Here is a 16,622-nt window from a genome sequence, read left to right as displayed (position 1 = left end):
TAGTCATAATGAAAGCTCGAAAACTGTTTATCTAGGGAACTGATTACATAAAACAGGGTCCTCTGCTCATTTGAATACTATGTGGCCATAAAAACGAATACAGGAGATTTTGGGGACGGCTTTGGAAGGATCACCAAGATACATAAAATGGAAAAATAGCAAAAACGAGGAGTAGAGTTGTGTATAGTATGTTGCCACTTGTGTAAAAAGGGCGGGGGTGATATGCATTTCTCTTTCTTGGTAAATGCACACAGCTCTGTGGGAGTTACGGAAGTGGGCTGAGTGGCAGAGAGGGGAGACTGCCCTCTCCAGCCTGTTAGACTCTCTGAGTTGTGAACCTCGTGAGTGTGTTATCTCTTCAAAGAATGAAATACAAATACACAGATACAAACCTACAACTTCCGGAAGCAACATTGTGCAGGAGCAGTAGCCGGGCCTGGTGACTGATTAGGTGCTGGATGTCCAAGAAGATATGACGATGACTCTGGAGTCGGTGCCTTGGGTGACCAGGAAGAAGATGGCAGCTGTGCTGATGCGCGTGCGGCAGTGGGAGGACATGTGATCTGGGCCAGGTTATGGCGTACGGGCTGCTCGGGTGTCCGTGCATTGCTGCCCAGCACTTGGAAGCTTGAGTTTGCAGCTGGAGAGCAAAGTCTGAGCTGCAGGTTTGGTCCGGGCAGCCGTTAGCACAGACGTAACACTTGAAGGTGCAGGAGCAGTGAGGTCCCCAGGGAGGGAGGTGGCCTGAACTGAAGGGAGAAGAATGTGGGTCTTCTCCAGGTTGTGTATGGTCTCGCTGTGCCGGGACATCCTGGCCTTTTTCTGGGGACAGAGGCTGCAGGTGCCGTACTCACCACGGAGCTCTGCGTTGCCTGGAGGGAAAACTGCTAAAAGCAATCATTTTTCCTCAAAGAGGTGATGCCATTACCAAGATTTGTATTCCGTTGACGATCCGCGTTTTCTGTTCTTTCCAATTTTCTAGCCCTCGAGGACCAGCAACCCATTTTTGGTGCTCACCTCATCTGAAAATACAGTGCAGAACACTGTAAGGACACACTATAAATAGGGACCAGATAGTATTACTCTTTTAATCGTTGTTTCTAAGAGGCAAAAGGAAATGGGTTCCGCTGGCCCGCCCTGAATTCCTCTCAGCCAACACTCGTTTTCACAAAACCCATTTTGGCCTTGGAAGCAGGCTGGTTGTCTTCTTGTCATTTCCTGTAGTAATAAATGTCCTTAGTTAAAAATACTTTTGCCTCCTATATTTCTACGTTTCGTTTATTATTTTGCTCTCTTTAAAGACTATCTCCCCGACTTCCCTCACCACGCTCCTTCAGCCTTGGTTTCGTTGTCTCATTTTCTCAGACTATCTCAGAATCAGAGCAGCTTAGTGAAGTAAACATTTCAGAAAATCTTTCAAAAGTATAGTTTGACCTTAAAAGCACAGAGTAAGCAGCTTTTTTTCTACTGCAGGGTCTGAATGTGCCTGGAGGGAAAGTGAGCACAGGTAAGCCTGGAGAGGATCCAAACTGGTCCAGAAAATTAGAATACAGGGATCATTTTAAAAGGAGCCTGGGCCCTCTCCTAGATTACCTCAAGGTAAAATTCAGTCAATTCCAGAAGCATTGATTTTTATGTTCGGTACTAAGAATTTTTCACATATTGGTACTGGCTATGAATGGAGATCAGAATATGCCACCTCAAAATTTGCCACTTTGGGGCCGGCCCGGTGGCTCAGGCCGTTGGAGCTCCGTGCTCCTGACTCCGAGGGCTGCTGATTGGATTCCCACGTGGGCCGGTGGGCTCTCAACCACAAGGTTGCTGCTTCATTCCTCAAGTCCCACAAGGGATGGTGGGCTCCGCCCCCTGCAACTGGGATTGGGCGCGGCACCTTGAGCTGAGCTGCCACTGAGCTCCCGGATGGCTCAGTTGGTTGGAGTGCATCCTCTCAACCACAAGGTTGCCGGTTCGACTCCCGCAAGGGATGGTGGGCTGTGCCCCCTGCAACTAGAAAGCGAAAGCGGCAGCTGGACCTGGAGCTGAGCTGCACCCTCCACAACTGGGACTGAAGGGACAGCAGCTTGAGGCTGGGCGGCGCCCTCCACAGCTAGGATTGAAAGGACAACAACTTGATTTGGGAAAAAAAGGCCTGGAAGTACACACTGTTCCCCTTCCCCAATAAAATCTTAAAAAAAAAACAAACAAACAAACTAAAACTTTGCCCCTTTGGCCTAAGGATTATTTTGAGTTGAAGGCAATTGAGAAAAAGCAGAAACATGAAGAACTCTCTGCCCCTTCTGCATCAAAACAGGGTATAAATTTCTTTTTATAACGTACCCCAACCCCTCTCCTGTACCAAGACGAGAACAGCTCCATCACCGGAGACAGAGAAGGCCCCAAGATGAGTCTTCATAAACAAACCTTACAAAATAACCCTCATCTACCATTAGTTTCTCCCACGTATTTACCTTCCCATGACTTACCACTCTTAGAAGCTGCAAATTCCTTTTCTTTCGTCCAGTCATTTTACAATTTATTACCCTTTGTTAAAATGGTACATAAGCCCCTATGTCTTACTGCTTCTTTGGGTTTGCTATTCTATGGTGCCCTTGTGCACATAAAATTAAAAGTAAAATTTGTGTGTCCTTTCTCCTGTTAATCTGTCTTTTGTCGGTTTAATTCACAGGTCTCAGTCACAGAACCTAACAGGGTAGAGGAAAAGGTTTTCCTCCCCAACAGCTATGTTCCTAAAGTGAGAAAATTTTAGATTACAGCAAATTCTAGCTCGTCCCTAACTTTCCATAAAGATACCTTTTTCCTTCTTTGTGTTTTTCTTCCAGCACACACACACTCTGCTTCCTAATGAGAAGTGTGGATGCACAAACTCTATTCAAATAGTTATTGTGCCCAAGCTAGACACCACGCTAAGTGCTTCAGATGTATTTTTTCATTAAAACCAGCAACCCTATGAGGAAGTTACCATGGTTATCAGTATTTGTTGAACTAATTTGTTAAGCCCCATTTTACAGTTGTAGACCTCAAGGCCCAGGAAGGAGCTGTTCCTTGCCTAAGATAAGGCAGTGAGTTAGTGGTGGGTTAGACAGGGCTACATAAATATCAGGCAACACCTATGCACATATAATTTCTCTATACCTACAGTATTACCTTAAGTTTAGAGTCAGAGTCATGTATTTTCTCTGTATGACATTTTAAAATAATTTTTTATTGAGTTATAATTTACATGCAGTAAGTTGCAAGAATCCTAAGTGTACAGTTGGATGAGTTTGACACTTGCAGCTGATCCTCTTTTTAATGTTACAGTGTCAGTCGGTTGTATTTAATTGCATTACCAATTTATTGAAAGACACCGACCACTAGACGTAGGATGTGTAAACTTTGTCAGGATCTAATGGCTAGTGAATGACGTCACAATTTGTTTATTACGATGGCTCCCATGGCATTTTCTTTGTTGGCTCATATTACTGGCATTGTGGGAACCTGTGAAATGAATTTTTTGAGATTAACCTGAGGCAACATTTACAATATTTTTATGTCTGACTCAAAAACAAATTTCATGACTATGCTGTACAATGCAGCTCACTTCCAACAGCAGCTGAAAGTGGAATTGTGAACAAATGGGATTGTCTCTTAGGCCAGACCCTAGAGAAAGCTACAGAGTAGCCCATAGGATTGTTCACATCACCCTCCCATGTCACTCCCGGCCCCTCTAAAGAAGAAAAGCCACAGGGGATGTGATGGCTCTTCTCAGATGTTTGAAGGACTTTCCTGTAGAAGTGATCTTAACTTGTTTTATATAGCATCAGAGGCTTGGCTGGCATTCATTCACTCATTCATTCATTCATCATTCAACAAAACCCCACTAGACCTAACTCTGTGCCAGCTGTTACGTTAGGTGCTAAGGGTTTTGCAGTGAACAGAACCAGCAAGGCACCTACCGTTGTGAAGCTTACACTCTAGTGGGGGAAACAAATGTCAATCCATTCTTCTCTTTGTAATTTCTAGTCTGGGACAGGGGCCAGGGATGTTCAGGAAGAAGAAGGAGTTTGGAGAGAGCATTCCAGAGCCTAAAATGGGAAGAGTCTTAGAAAACTGAAGGGAAGGGAAGACAGGCAGTGCAGCTGGAGTGCTGCGAAGGAGAGAGTGGGCCAAACTAGAAGTGATGGTAGAGAACTTACGTAAAAATGAAAGGGTGAAGATGGAAGACCAGCTGGTGGAAATTGAGGTGTGATAGATTTCAACTCAGAGTAGAAAAGAACTGTTTCACAGGAAGCACTGGAGGCCTGAGGGCACACTGGGTTTCTTCCCACTGATAGTGTATAAGGAGAGCCTGGAGAGCTATCGTTCAGGATGAGGAGGCAGAAAGACTGACGAGGCTATTGTAGGAATCTGGGGACGAAGCAGTGAGGACCCATGAGGCTGAGGGGCTGGGCTGCATAAGTATGGGAGGTGAGCACTGATAAGTATGGGAGGTGAGCGCGGATGCTATCCGATGATTGACTGTAGAGTGTGAAAGAGAGGGAGAAGTCAAAGGTGATTCCATAGCTTGGAGACTGTGAAAACAATCATGCACCGACAAAGTAAGAAAAGTTATTGGATGAGTTTTGGAAAAACCATACTGAACTACTGGCGCTCCTGGGAGAATTAGGAAAGGTAACAGTGTAATTAAGCCCGGAGAGGTATATTTGAGACGTGTCAATAATGTTGATGTAGTAAGAGTGGACAAATCCTTCCGTGAATAGACCTTAGGGAGCATTTCAAGTATGGGAACAAAAAGAGAAAGGATGAGCCAGTGAAGGAGTCAGAGGATATGTTTTCCTGGGACTTTGGAGAGGAGACGCTAACATCAGCACCCACTGGGTGGAAACGGGTCTGCCGACATTTCTGAGAATCACCTTTGGAACTGATTTTCATTAAAACGACAGGTGCTTAGATCCCACTGCTGAAGATTCTGATTGAGGAGAGCTGGGGTGAGAACTGGGCATTTACATATTTAGATGAACATGTATGAAGCAAACCTGAAAACTTGCAAGGAATCATGGGGGGCTATCTTTATGACATCATGGTGGTGAAGGATCTCTTACGTCAGAAAAACAAAGACCATAAAGGAAAAGGTTGAAAATGTCTACGTTAGAAGTTAAAACTTTCTGCATGACAATAGACATCAGGAACACGGTTAAAAAAGAAGAAAAACCGCTCTCTGGAAGGAGACATCTGTAATTCGTTACCCAACACAGGGTTGGTATTCAGAATACACAAATTATTGCTACAAATCAATTAGAAAAAGACAAACAAGAAAGAAAAAGAAAAAGGAAGGAAGGAAGGAAAGAAGGAAGGAAGGAAGGAAGAAAGAAAGAGAAAAAGAAAGAAAGAAAGACAACCTACAAAAAGGGGTTGGGCAAAGAATTTGGAACAGGAAATCACAAAAAACGGTAGCCCAGATGGCCGAGAAGCGTAGGAAAAGCCGTTCAAGCTCTTGAGTTAACAGAGAGGTGCAAATTAAAACTACAACTCAGCGAAACACCATTTCATATCTTTCAGACTGACAAAAACTAATTTCTGACAATCCCAAGTATTGGCTAGGACATGGAGCACATACAACTTACACGCTGCTGATGGGTGTGTAAATTGGCACACGATAAACCCTCACTTACCGTCATCAACAGGTTCTTGGAACTGTGGCAAGACGACGTACAACAAAACCCATGTTACCACAGGCCGATAGATATAAACAAAGGTGAAGGTTGTAGCATCTCCTCCACGTTATCAGGAAACGACGTTGCACGAAACGTTTTTTGAGGATTGGCTGTACTCATTTTGGAAAGCGAGTTTGGCAGTGTGTAGACAAAACACAGATGCACATGTCATGACGCAGCAATTGCACACCTAGGTGTGGCTCTAGGGATGTGACTGCACTTGTGTACAAGAAGACACGGACTAGGATGTTCGTGACAGCGTCGCTTAAACATTGGAAACTGAAATGTGCAACAGAAGGAGAAGAGAGAACCAGTGGTGTTGATGCCGTCGGACACTACACAGCAGTGTAAGGAAATGCATTAGAGCTCCAGGTACAGATGGACAAACGTCAAGACAAATTGTTTAAGCAAAGAAGCTAGTTGCAGGAAGACAGGCACGTGTAAAGTTTTAGAACCTGCTAAACAATGCTGTATATTGTTTACGAATAAGTACATAGTCAGTACAAATACAGAAACAGAAGCAGGCAGCTTAAACCAAATTGTTTAGTGGTGGTTTCAGGGGAGGGAAGAGGTACACAGGGGTTGCAAGTCTATCTGTAATGTTCATTATGTTATCCTTTATCTTTCTGGGTCTTGAAATAGTTCATAATAAAACAAATAGAGGAAACATCCAGGTGATTCTGATATGTAGCTAGGTTTGAGAGCCAAGGTCTAGAATCAGTGCTTCTCAAATTCCAATGTGCAACCGAATCCTTGGGAGATCTTGTTAAAATGTTGATTCTCTTTCATTTGGTCTGAGGTGGGGCCCGAGAGCCTGCGTTTCGAACCAGCTCCGGTCCACGGCCCACACTGAGTAGGAAGGTTCAGAATGACTTTGGTGTTCTCTAGGATTCTCGCCACCTGGGGCACAGTTCGGAAGCACCCACGCTGGGTGGCATGCATCCCTCCAGAGTGTGGGTACAGTTGGAGGCAGAACTTGTGAGTGAATCTCAGTGGGGAAATTTTGAGAACCTGGCAGACGGACTCTGGAGGGATTTCCCCAAAGAAGTAAACGCTGCAGGTGTCGGGAGGCAGGCGGCGACATGCGCTGTCTGCTGATTTTTTTCCTTAAATAAGTGTCTGCGTAAGACTCTGTGGCCATGCATGTGTAGGTTTCCTGGGAGAAATGTTTCCCGAACCAAATCCTACAATGAGCTGGAAAACCTTCCGGTCTTGACCTTACAGGAAAGGAGAAGCCAAGGTCACTGAAGAGTGTGGTGCAGACAGGGAGCCGATGTGCAGACAGTCCACTTCGCAGGAATCATTTTGTAGGCAGCGGTTCCCAAGTTTCTGCATGGTGGGTCTTGAGCTGAGAAGAGCGTGGCGAACCTCCCAGGCTTCTGCTGTGGGCACCCACCCCCGAGGGCTGCACGTGCTGCTTTTGAAGGGGATAAAAAGAGGCCGTTTGCCAATTTACCAGATTTGCTATATACAGGTGTTCTTTGCTGGCACAATATTTTTGTTCCTGTGAAGTCCTGTGTACTTATGTTTTCCTGCTGCTCTGTAAGCGCTGACAGCAGGGGCCACACCTCTCAGGTTTAGCACCTGGTACTTGCTCAGAGGTGCCCAGTAACTGCTTATTGAATGAGTGAAAGAATTTTTGACTTCACATGCCATTCCTTTTCTTAATTAAATTTTATTTTGAGAGACTCATCGAGTCATGCAGTTATAAGACAGCACAGAGAGATCCATGTCCCCTCTCCCCACTTCCCCCCAATGGTAACGTCTTGCACCACTACAGTACGGTATCGCAGCCAGGAGACTGGCGTCGACACAACCCCTGCATCTTAGATTTCCCATTTTACATGCAATTTTATCGCATTTGTATGTTCGTTCATCCACTGCCACAGACGAGATACAGAATGGCTCCATCACTGCAGATCCCGTATTGTTGCCCTTTTATAACCCCACCTCCCTCCCCCTTCCCTCTATAATTTAGTCACTTCAAGAATGTTATATAAATGGAATCATTCAGTATGTAACCTTTTAGGATTGGCTTTTCTTCGCTCATCATAATTCCCCGGAGATTTAGCCAAGCTGTTGTCTGTATCAGCAGTGGGTGTCTTTTAATTGCTGAGTAGTTTTCTGTGGTGTGGGTAGACCATAGTTTGTTTAACCATCTGCCCTCTGAATGACATCTAGGCCTTTTCCAGTTTGGGGCTGCTATGAATAAAGCTGCTGTGAATATTTGTAGACAGGCTTTTGTGAATATATGTTTTCATTTCTCTGGGATAAATGCCCAGGAGTACAATTGCTGGGTTATATGGTAACTGCATGTTTAATTTTATGAGAAACTGCCAACTATATTCCAAAGAGGCTTAGCTTACTTACCGTTTCATATTCCCACCTGCAACGTGTGAGTGGTCCAGTTTCTCCATATCCTCACCAGAATTTGGTATGGTTGCTGTTTTTTTTACTTAGAGGTAGAATTTCAAAGGCACTAGTAGAAATCATTATTGAAAGGAACCTCACAGGGAATTACTGGAAGACTTTCTCAATATTAGAGAACCAGATAAGGTCCAGGGACACATGTCTTTGTCAGAAACTTAGTGGATACATAAATACTACAGGAGGAATGCATTCCAGAATGAGAAGGTATGTCAGAATATCTAATGATAGATTGGGGACGGGGAGTGTTGGGGGAGGGGGAAAAAAAGGGGGCAGGAGCCCGCCTGGGTTTAAGTAGAGCAGAAGCAAGCAAAGGTTATCCTTTATTCATTATTCATTTATTCAACAAATATTTATGAGCAGCCTGCTAAGAACCAGACATTCTGTAAGACTCACAAGGTGTGGTGATGAGCAAGGTATATAAGGTCCCTGACAGAATAACCAGCATTTACTTAGTGGCTACTGTGTGTCAGATGTTGTCCCGAGCACCTTATGATTTAATCCTTCCATGGAGATGGCTTTATTTTAAGCCCATGTTAAAAATGCGGAAACAGGCTCAGAGAGGCTAAGTAACTTGCCTGAGGTCACAGAGCTTTTAAATCCAGGCATGTCTGACCACTTTGTGGTTGGTGAAACTTACTACAGGGTGGTAAACCTAAGAGAGTGGGACAGGAATGCACGGGGCTGCGACCCCAGAAGCACAGTAGGGCAGCAGAGAGCTGTCTGGAGCAAGAATCAAGGGGCTCTGATTTCCTGGGACCCTTACACTCTTATAACCACACCCACCTCCCTCTTCCTGCTTACTTCTAATCTCTTAAAGCTGGTGTCTTAAATCTCTTCAAAAGAGGACAGAAGGGCTGGCCCGGTGGCTCAGGCAGTTAGAGCTCCGTGCTCCTAACTCCGAAGGCTGCCGGTTCGATTCCCACATGGGCCACTGGGCTCTCAACCACAAGGTTGCCGGTTCAATTCCTCGAGTCCTGCAAGGGATGGTGGGCTCCGCCCCTGTAACTAAGATTGAACACGGCACCTTGAGCTGAGCTGTCCCTGAGCTCCCGGATGGTTCAGTTGGTTGGAATACATCCTGTCAACCATAAGGTTGCCAGTTCGACTCCCGCAAGGGATGGTGGGCTGTGCCCCCTGCAACTAGAAAACGGCAACTGGACCTGGAGCTGAGCTGTGCCCTCCACAACTAAGACTGAAAGGACAACAACTTGACTGGGGAAAAAGGCCTGGAACAGTGTACACCGTTCCCCAATAAAGTCCTGTTCCCCTTCCCCCAATAAAATATTTATAAATAAGTAAAAGAGGACAGAAAATCTTCCATTTCATCTTTAGAAATTAATAGCATCTCGGCTATAATTGGCATCTCTGCTTCTTTGTGTCACATCTTCAGAGAGAGACAACTGGCCCCTTTTATGCAATAAGCTATTCTACAACCTGTTATCTGGGGGCCCTGGACTCCCTCCAAGCCTAAATCTGTAGTCTGGCACATTTTTTACCTTCTGTCTGTCCCTAGAATAGGGGGATCCCTTCCATCTATCTGTTACTATCTACCTACTATGTTTCCCCAAAAATAAGACCTAGGCGGACGGACATTCAGCTCTAATTGAAGACCGGGTCTTATTTTAATATAATATGAGACCGGGTCTTCTATTAATTTTTGCTCCAAAAGACGCCTTAGAGCTAATTGTCCGGCTAGGTCTTATTTTCAGGGAACCACAATATCAAGGGGGCTGAGGCATTGTCCTGGAGCTCCTGACATTGAACTCTGCTGTCAGTCGGCTTCTGAGAAATTGCCTGATGTTTCTCACCAAGTCTTTGTGGATCCAGGAAGAATCCTCGTTCTTGCTGTTGGCTTTGACATTTCCAGCAGTGCTGGAAATGACTGAGCCTAGATTAGTGGGGTCTGGCCAGTTGTTAGGGTCCGTCACTAATCTCTGGGTGAGGTGAGTAAGGACCGATCTCATTGAGTTTCAGCTTCTTTCTTTTTTCTATATTTAGTTTCCATAACTAGTCCTTTTTGGAGGAGGTTGCCCTGCTTTCCGGGAATCTGACTTACATAATGGCAGCTCCTCTGGGTGGAGCTGGAAACCTTTGCTTTCATCCTGGGCCCTACTTAGAGATTTAACATGAAAGTCTTCAGCTCTGTTCATGCTTTGCAAAGCGTGATCCAGCACCCTCAAGTATTAATCTGCTAAACAGAGGCGTTTATATTTAGAGCCTAGAGCACATTGCATGTGAGGAACTCGAGCTCTCTGGTGCGGTTTGGCACCTGCCATGTTCTGGTGACATGCTCTCGGGTCCTGGGCACTCCCTAGGTGAGGTCCCTCTGCTAGGTCAGCACTGTAGGGAGGAGAGGGCGTGCCGAGCTGTGATACGCCCCCTAGGAGGCCTGCTGCGTGGCCCCCGTCTCCCTTTCTGCTGCAGCGGGAGAAGAAAGCAGCTATTTAAAACTCTTTAAAAAGTTGGTAATCACTTATGCCAAACACCCCTTCCCAGGGCTCTCTCTAACAACCTGAGAAGAATTCACACTCATAATAAGAACAATAGTAACAGCTAACCTACTTTTCCATGATAAGCATTGTGCTTAGAGTTATCTGCTCTTTCTGATTTATTCTTCATAACGCTACTAAGTGGGCAATACTGCCAACCGCATTTTACGTATGAGGGAACGCATGTCTGGAGAGGTGGAGAGCCCACGTCTGACTGAAGCACATGCTCTTCAGGACTATATCCCATGATAGAAAGCTTGATCAAGGCTTTGTCCTTCCCTATAAAAGTGCCGTGGAATTGCTAACAGGTTGCCCAGGAATTCCAGAGTCATCTGGAAGAGCAGTGTTTTTCAAAACATTGTCTGTGGCCCGTCTGCACCGGGATTTCCCCAGCTGCTTGTACAAGTCACAGACAGGCTGAATCACAACCTCTGGGAATAGGGCCAGGGGATCTGCATTTTTAGAAAGCTCCCCCAGGGACTGTGAGGGACTCTAAAGTCTGATAATCACTGCTAGCGGATATTTTCATTGGCACACTGGTCACAGTTTATGGGTAGGCCTGAAACCAACCACAGGGATTCCTGACACTGTAGGGCGGTGTGGGGCAAACTTTTCTCTAAAGGGCCAGATAGGAAATAGTGGGGGCTTTGTGGGCCGTACAGGTCACTACGGCAAGTACTCGAGTCTGTCATTGTAACCGCAAAGCAGCCACAGAGGACCTATAGCCAAAGGGCGTGGCTGTGTTTCCATAAAACTTTGTTTTCAAAAGCAGGCCATGGGGGCCATAGTTTGCTGACCCTTGGTGGAGTCATCCTGGCCCACCAGCCCGCCGAGGATCCCTTTTTGTGGGGGTTATTCTTACACTACTTTCTGTTCCTGTGGAGAGCTGTATCAATGAAGATAAAAATCGCCTGTTATACTAGATAAACCCTGAATCTTAGTGACATAAAACAGTGTTATTTCTCATTCATACTGAGGGTCCTCCTGCTTGGGATTTTCTAGGTGGTCATTTAGGGACCAGGGCTCCTCCAGGGGTGGCTTCACCGCCCCTGGTCTGCACAGGCCCCTCCCTCCAGCCAGTGGATGACAAAAGAGAGCAGGAATGGTTCATGGGAAGTTTTACGGGCGAGGTCTGGAGGAGGAGCCTATCATTTCTACCATTTCATTGGCCAGAACTCTTTTTGTTTGCGGTCCAGAAACAGAACAATTTTTCAAGTCTGTGAGGCTCTTGGTCTCTGGACTCTGTTCCCTTCTGTCTTTGCTTGAAATCCATCCAGTTCCTGCCTGGGCTCATCTCTTCCTTGGAAAACACCTGGCCAAGGCCAGCCATCCGGCACACAGCATCACCCTGATCTGTCTAACCACTTGCCCGAGTACCACGGCTCAGCAGGCACATGTCCATCTTCTAAATTCCTGGAGGTGTAAGTCCTACCACATACTCTGCTACCATGTAACAGAGATCTCCATCTTTCAGCCTCTGAGATCAATGTCCTCAGTGGCCACTGCCTGCCTACTATATTTTAGGTTGTTGCTATGGTAGCACCCATTGCAAGATACGCACTTCTGCATTAGTTCAGATAACACAGCGGCTCGAACAGGTAAACCCAGATTCGACGTGGTTAACACAACGGAATGTTCATGTCTTGCTCCCATCATGTTCCAGTCCAGATGTTCTGGAGGTGTGCCCTTCCACGTGCGCATTCAGAGACCCAGGTTCCTTCTGTCTTGAAGCTCGGCCTTTCTACAGGTCCTTCTATTCCTGTCCACCTGCTGGCCCTGGGGAGCAGAGTGCGTGCCCCTCATGGACGTGCCTGGAAGTGGGGCACAGCACTGCTGCCCAGAACTCGGTCGTATGGTCACACTGACTGCACGAAGGGCTAGGAAATGTAGTGTAGCCACAAGCCCGTGAGGAAACGAGAACAGGTTTTGGCGTGTGCGTAGCAGGGTCTGCCTCGGGGCCGAGACGGTCTGGACTGGTGGAATAATGACCAGGGACTGATCAGGGACAGTGTGGACAGGTCACAGTGCCTTCGTGCCCACAGGGGTGCTGACAGCTAGAAAGGTCAGAGGATGCGCCAGTATCTTCATTAAGGCAACAAACATTTACTGCATGTCCCCTCTGGCCAGGCAGTGGGCCAGACTCTGGGGACCTGGACGAGAATAAAGTGCCTCTCGGAGCTCTGGGAGAGCCCCTCTAATCACAACCCTGTGCTGGATGGCGAGGAACCAGAGAGCCTGGGCAGGGGAGGGGGTGGAGAGGGTTTTTAAACATGGCTGGTTGGAGTTCCTCCTGCAGGCCTAGAAACACACCTGGTATAGTTCAGCCTGGTGCCACCATTAGCCAGCCGTCTCTGCAGTGTGTCGGATGAAAGGTAATTAGAGGGGCGGAAAGGGCAACTGATAGCAGATGTTCTGTTTGTATCTGTCTTGGTTGTTTTCCCAGGACATTATCTCCCTCTCTGAGGCTTCTAAGGCAGTGGTTGCTCCAGGACGTAGGGTTGTCATTTTGTGTGTGTGTGTGTCTCTGGCTGTTGGCAAAGTGAGGGAGCTGGCACTGTGTCTTAGAACCCCCTGCGTGGTGCAGAGGGCAGCAAGGGAGGGGCCCAGAGCCTGGCATCCGGCTCTCTTCATGTAACTGGCCCGCCATTCGCGTTAGAGGCTGCGGCTGGTGTTGGCTGCGTAGCCGGCCGGGCAGAAACTGAAGAGGTGGCTGAGATGTGGGCACACAGAGCTTTCAGTCAACAGCCACTGAGCGCCCGCTCTGTTCCCGGTCTCTGCCCAAGTGCATGGACGTTCCTCCCCCTGGAGTCCATTCTCTCTTGGAAACTCAGGAACTCAGGTCACCAGGGAAGGGTCCTGACACTGCTATGTAGGGCAATGGCAGCATTCTCCAGGGGGTCTTCAAAATGAGCTAAGAAAATGGGCATAGAGGACGGATTTCACACCGACCAGAATAGGCCATGCAGGGAAGTTTTTAAATCTCTTTCAGAGATTTTTTTTTGGTAGACAATCATGTCACTCAAAGAGGATAGCCGGGGTAGTATCTAGGACACCCTTCCAAGCTGCATTCGTTAATTTGTTGCACATTTTCTGCCAAGGAAGTGAGAATACAAAAGGTTAAATTTCTCATATAAGATTAATTCAGCCATCTCTGTGAAATGGTGGAAGCAGAATATCATTAGGCCCCCTAATCTCATTTCTCTCGTGCTGTCTTTCTTGGAGCCTATCAAAGAGGGCCTGGCAGAGAGTCAGCTCTGTGGGTGCGATGCATCAGTCAGTCTCTTTCTGAAACGTGAAAGAGGCCTGTCATTTAGAAAATGTAGCTTGCCTTTTAGGGGAGGATGAAAAGGTACTGAACGCACCTGTCTTTGCATGTTAGAGCTCAAACATTTTGGCTATGTTAAACTTGTAATTCCTGTGTAATTTTACTTTCTATGTTTTCTTAGAGTTATTTGCATGACATATTAGAACAAAACTTACTGAAACTATTGGTATTTGTGGATCCCTAGTGGTTCCATGAGTACTGTTTGGGGTCCCAAATACACTAACTAGTAAACAAGATATGTGTCTTTTGAATGTGCATTCGAGATATAATGTAGTAACAATTTTGCCCTTGTTGTAATTGCTGGTCTTTGATAACGCATGTGATTTTTCTTATCTGATTGAAGTGTTTTTTGAGGGGAGGGGGTGGGAAAGTATTAGCTACTGCTGTGTAAAACACTAAATATACTGGGAAGTTCGATTTTTAGATATTTTTGTTAGTCCTGGTCTTTTTTCATGTTGTGATATTGTCATAAAATAAAGGGTGGGGGGGAGCCGACCAGGATTTTTGAAGTTTTTTTCCTCCTATTTAAAGTTTTGTTTCTCTTATACAGCCTCAAATAATGCTGGTTATTTTTATGTGGAATATTTGGGACAAAGAAGCTCTCTTAAACGAAAGATAATTGCAAGCTTTGTCCCTTGCCTCAAGTTTACTGCAGGATTTCTATCCGCTCTGGTTATACAGATATGAAATTATAAACCACCAGTAGCCTTGGAAATTGCAATCGATTCCTAATGACTAAATATTTAATTCAATCATTGCCCAGACTTCCAGGGATGACTCGGGTGTTTTCCTTTTGACTGAGGGCTCCATGAAAGCCCGGCAATGGCTGCTAAGGACTGGGTCTGTTGCAAGGAGGCTCCCCTGCAGTGAGGAGCTGGGGCCAGCCCTTTCCATAGCAGCCCTTTTTGCAAATGGTAGTCGATTTTTGCAGAAGGTTTGTGGCCAGATCGCTATGTGTAATACTGATGAAGCATTTTTGTTCCAGCTCTGTCTCGGAAGACCTAGGCTGTAGACGTGGGGATTTCAGTAGGAAGCATTATGGATCTGTGGAGCTGGTAAGTTTACACTGTCTGTTCAGTGGTAGTACATTGATTTAGAATTTAGAGAGGCTTGCCAAGCTCATCAGATCTTTTGTTGTATATTTACTGTTAGACCATGTGAATACAGTATGAGGGTTGGATGCGAATAAATGACCATTAAAAGGGTCTAATAATCTGATCATCTTTATTTGTTTTTGTTACGTACTTTTCATCTGTGTCTTTCAGTTTGTTAAAAATGTGTGTGCCTTGGTATTTTTCTCTGTCAGTGATGTGTATTATTTAAAAATGATTTATGAATTAGGAAAGGTAGCATTTGGTTTTTATAATATCTTGTTCCAAAAAGTTTATAAATCTCGTTTCTGAGGTTTAAATATTATTGAAATACATATTCTGATTTTTTTTTTGTACCTTTGCTCCCTGGGTATGTGATAGGAGTTAGAATATTTATGAGATTTTTTTTTTCCTGTTAAAAGTATATTTGTTGGACTGTAATAGATGATAGATATCTGGAATGAAAACGTCCACATTTTCTTTAATGAGGGACATTGGGGTTTGTGTTAAGATTTTTAAAAATAGTATGCTTTCATTTTTTAAAAGGCATAAGGAAGGCATAAAATAGCCTCAATTTTTTTAAAGACAGAATTGAATTGTGATTTTTTTTCTGAATTGCATGGAAATTTGAACAATTTTTCAGGAAAATCTGCTCATAAAATTGTCTTGGTTATTATTTAACATTATTAAAAACGTTAAATTTATTTCTGTCTACTTAACCAAAAACTGAGTAGATACGATCCATTTGTGTAGCCCCCAATTATCCCCCATTTATATAAGCTGCATTCTTACAGGGTTTAACTAGTAGAAAATTTTGTGCCAGAGTTGTGTAGCAGTAGCATATAGTACAGGCCTGACTATGTACCTGGCTGGCCCAGGGATGAATAATCTTGAACATATAACATAAATGAAAGATTTTATCCTTGTTCTTAAGGAGCATACTGTCCTCAAGCTGGGCAGATAAGATACATAAAATATCTAAAGAATGAATTTAGTCACATAAAAAACTCATTGACTGACTCAATCGATGTCTGTTCTGTGTCAGACATTCAGACCACCACCTCTCCTGAAGGAGCGTGTGCATAAATGTAATTCAGGGTGGGAATTGATAAATAATGTGAGAGGTGTACAATAGGGCACGGTGGGGGGCGAGGGAAGGGAGGGAGCCACCCATTCTGGCCATGATCTTGGGGAAGCGGCCTGGAAGGAGGCTGTAGGATGTGGGTTGGTGGCAAACAAGGTAAGATAGTAGATATTTGCAAGCAGCGTGATTTGGGGCAGTGGTGTATTTGAAGGGCAGTGAACAAGTGGCCCTGCCTAGCAGAGTGTAGGCAGCAGAGCTTAGTGGTTATAAAGCAACTCGGCTTTGGAATCAGAAAGCCTACGTGCATATACCAGTTCCATCACTTACTATCTCCGTGAAGTTCGTTGAACCTTAGTGGTGCTTAAGAGCTTGTGCTCTGAAGACATTCTTGTTTCATTGTTTACTAGTGGTATGATCTTGAACTTCTTTTGGCCTCAGTTTGCTCATCTGTGAAATGGGGATATTAATATTATCTACCTTACAGAGTTG

The 16,622-nt window shown here is 45.2% G+C and overlaps 1 protein-coding gene across 3 annotated transcripts in view; it reads left to right on the top strand.

Moving 5' to 3' along the window:
* The window catches only part of GARNL3 (GTPase activating Rap/RanGAP domain like 3), a 124,143-nt gene that overhangs the window by 20,413 nt on the left and 87,108 nt on the right, over positions 1-16,622 (top strand). For 2 of the 3 annotated variants that reach the window (XM_074331031.2, XM_019728603.3), the window contains exon 3: positions 14,944-15,013. In XM_074331031.2, the coding sequence (XP_074187132.2) occupies positions 14,944-15,013 (70 nt within the window). Of the gene's footprint in view, positions 1-13,835; positions 13,983-14,943; positions 15,014-16,622 lie in introns of those variants that run through there. The other variant, XM_088793586.1, reaches the window with a different exon arrangement.

The sequence above is a fragment of the Rhinolophus sinicus genome, chromosome 16 (genome assembly GCF_057876585.1).
Source record: "Rhinolophus sinicus isolate RSI-liver-muscle chromosome 16, RSI-T2T, whole genome shotgun sequence".
Lineage (NCBI taxonomy): Eukaryota > Metazoa > Chordata > Mammalia > Chiroptera > Rhinolophidae > Rhinolophus > Rhinolophus sinicus.
The sequence above is the reverse complement of the archived record's forward strand: the minus strand, read 5'-3'. Positions and strand labels throughout refer to the sequence as shown.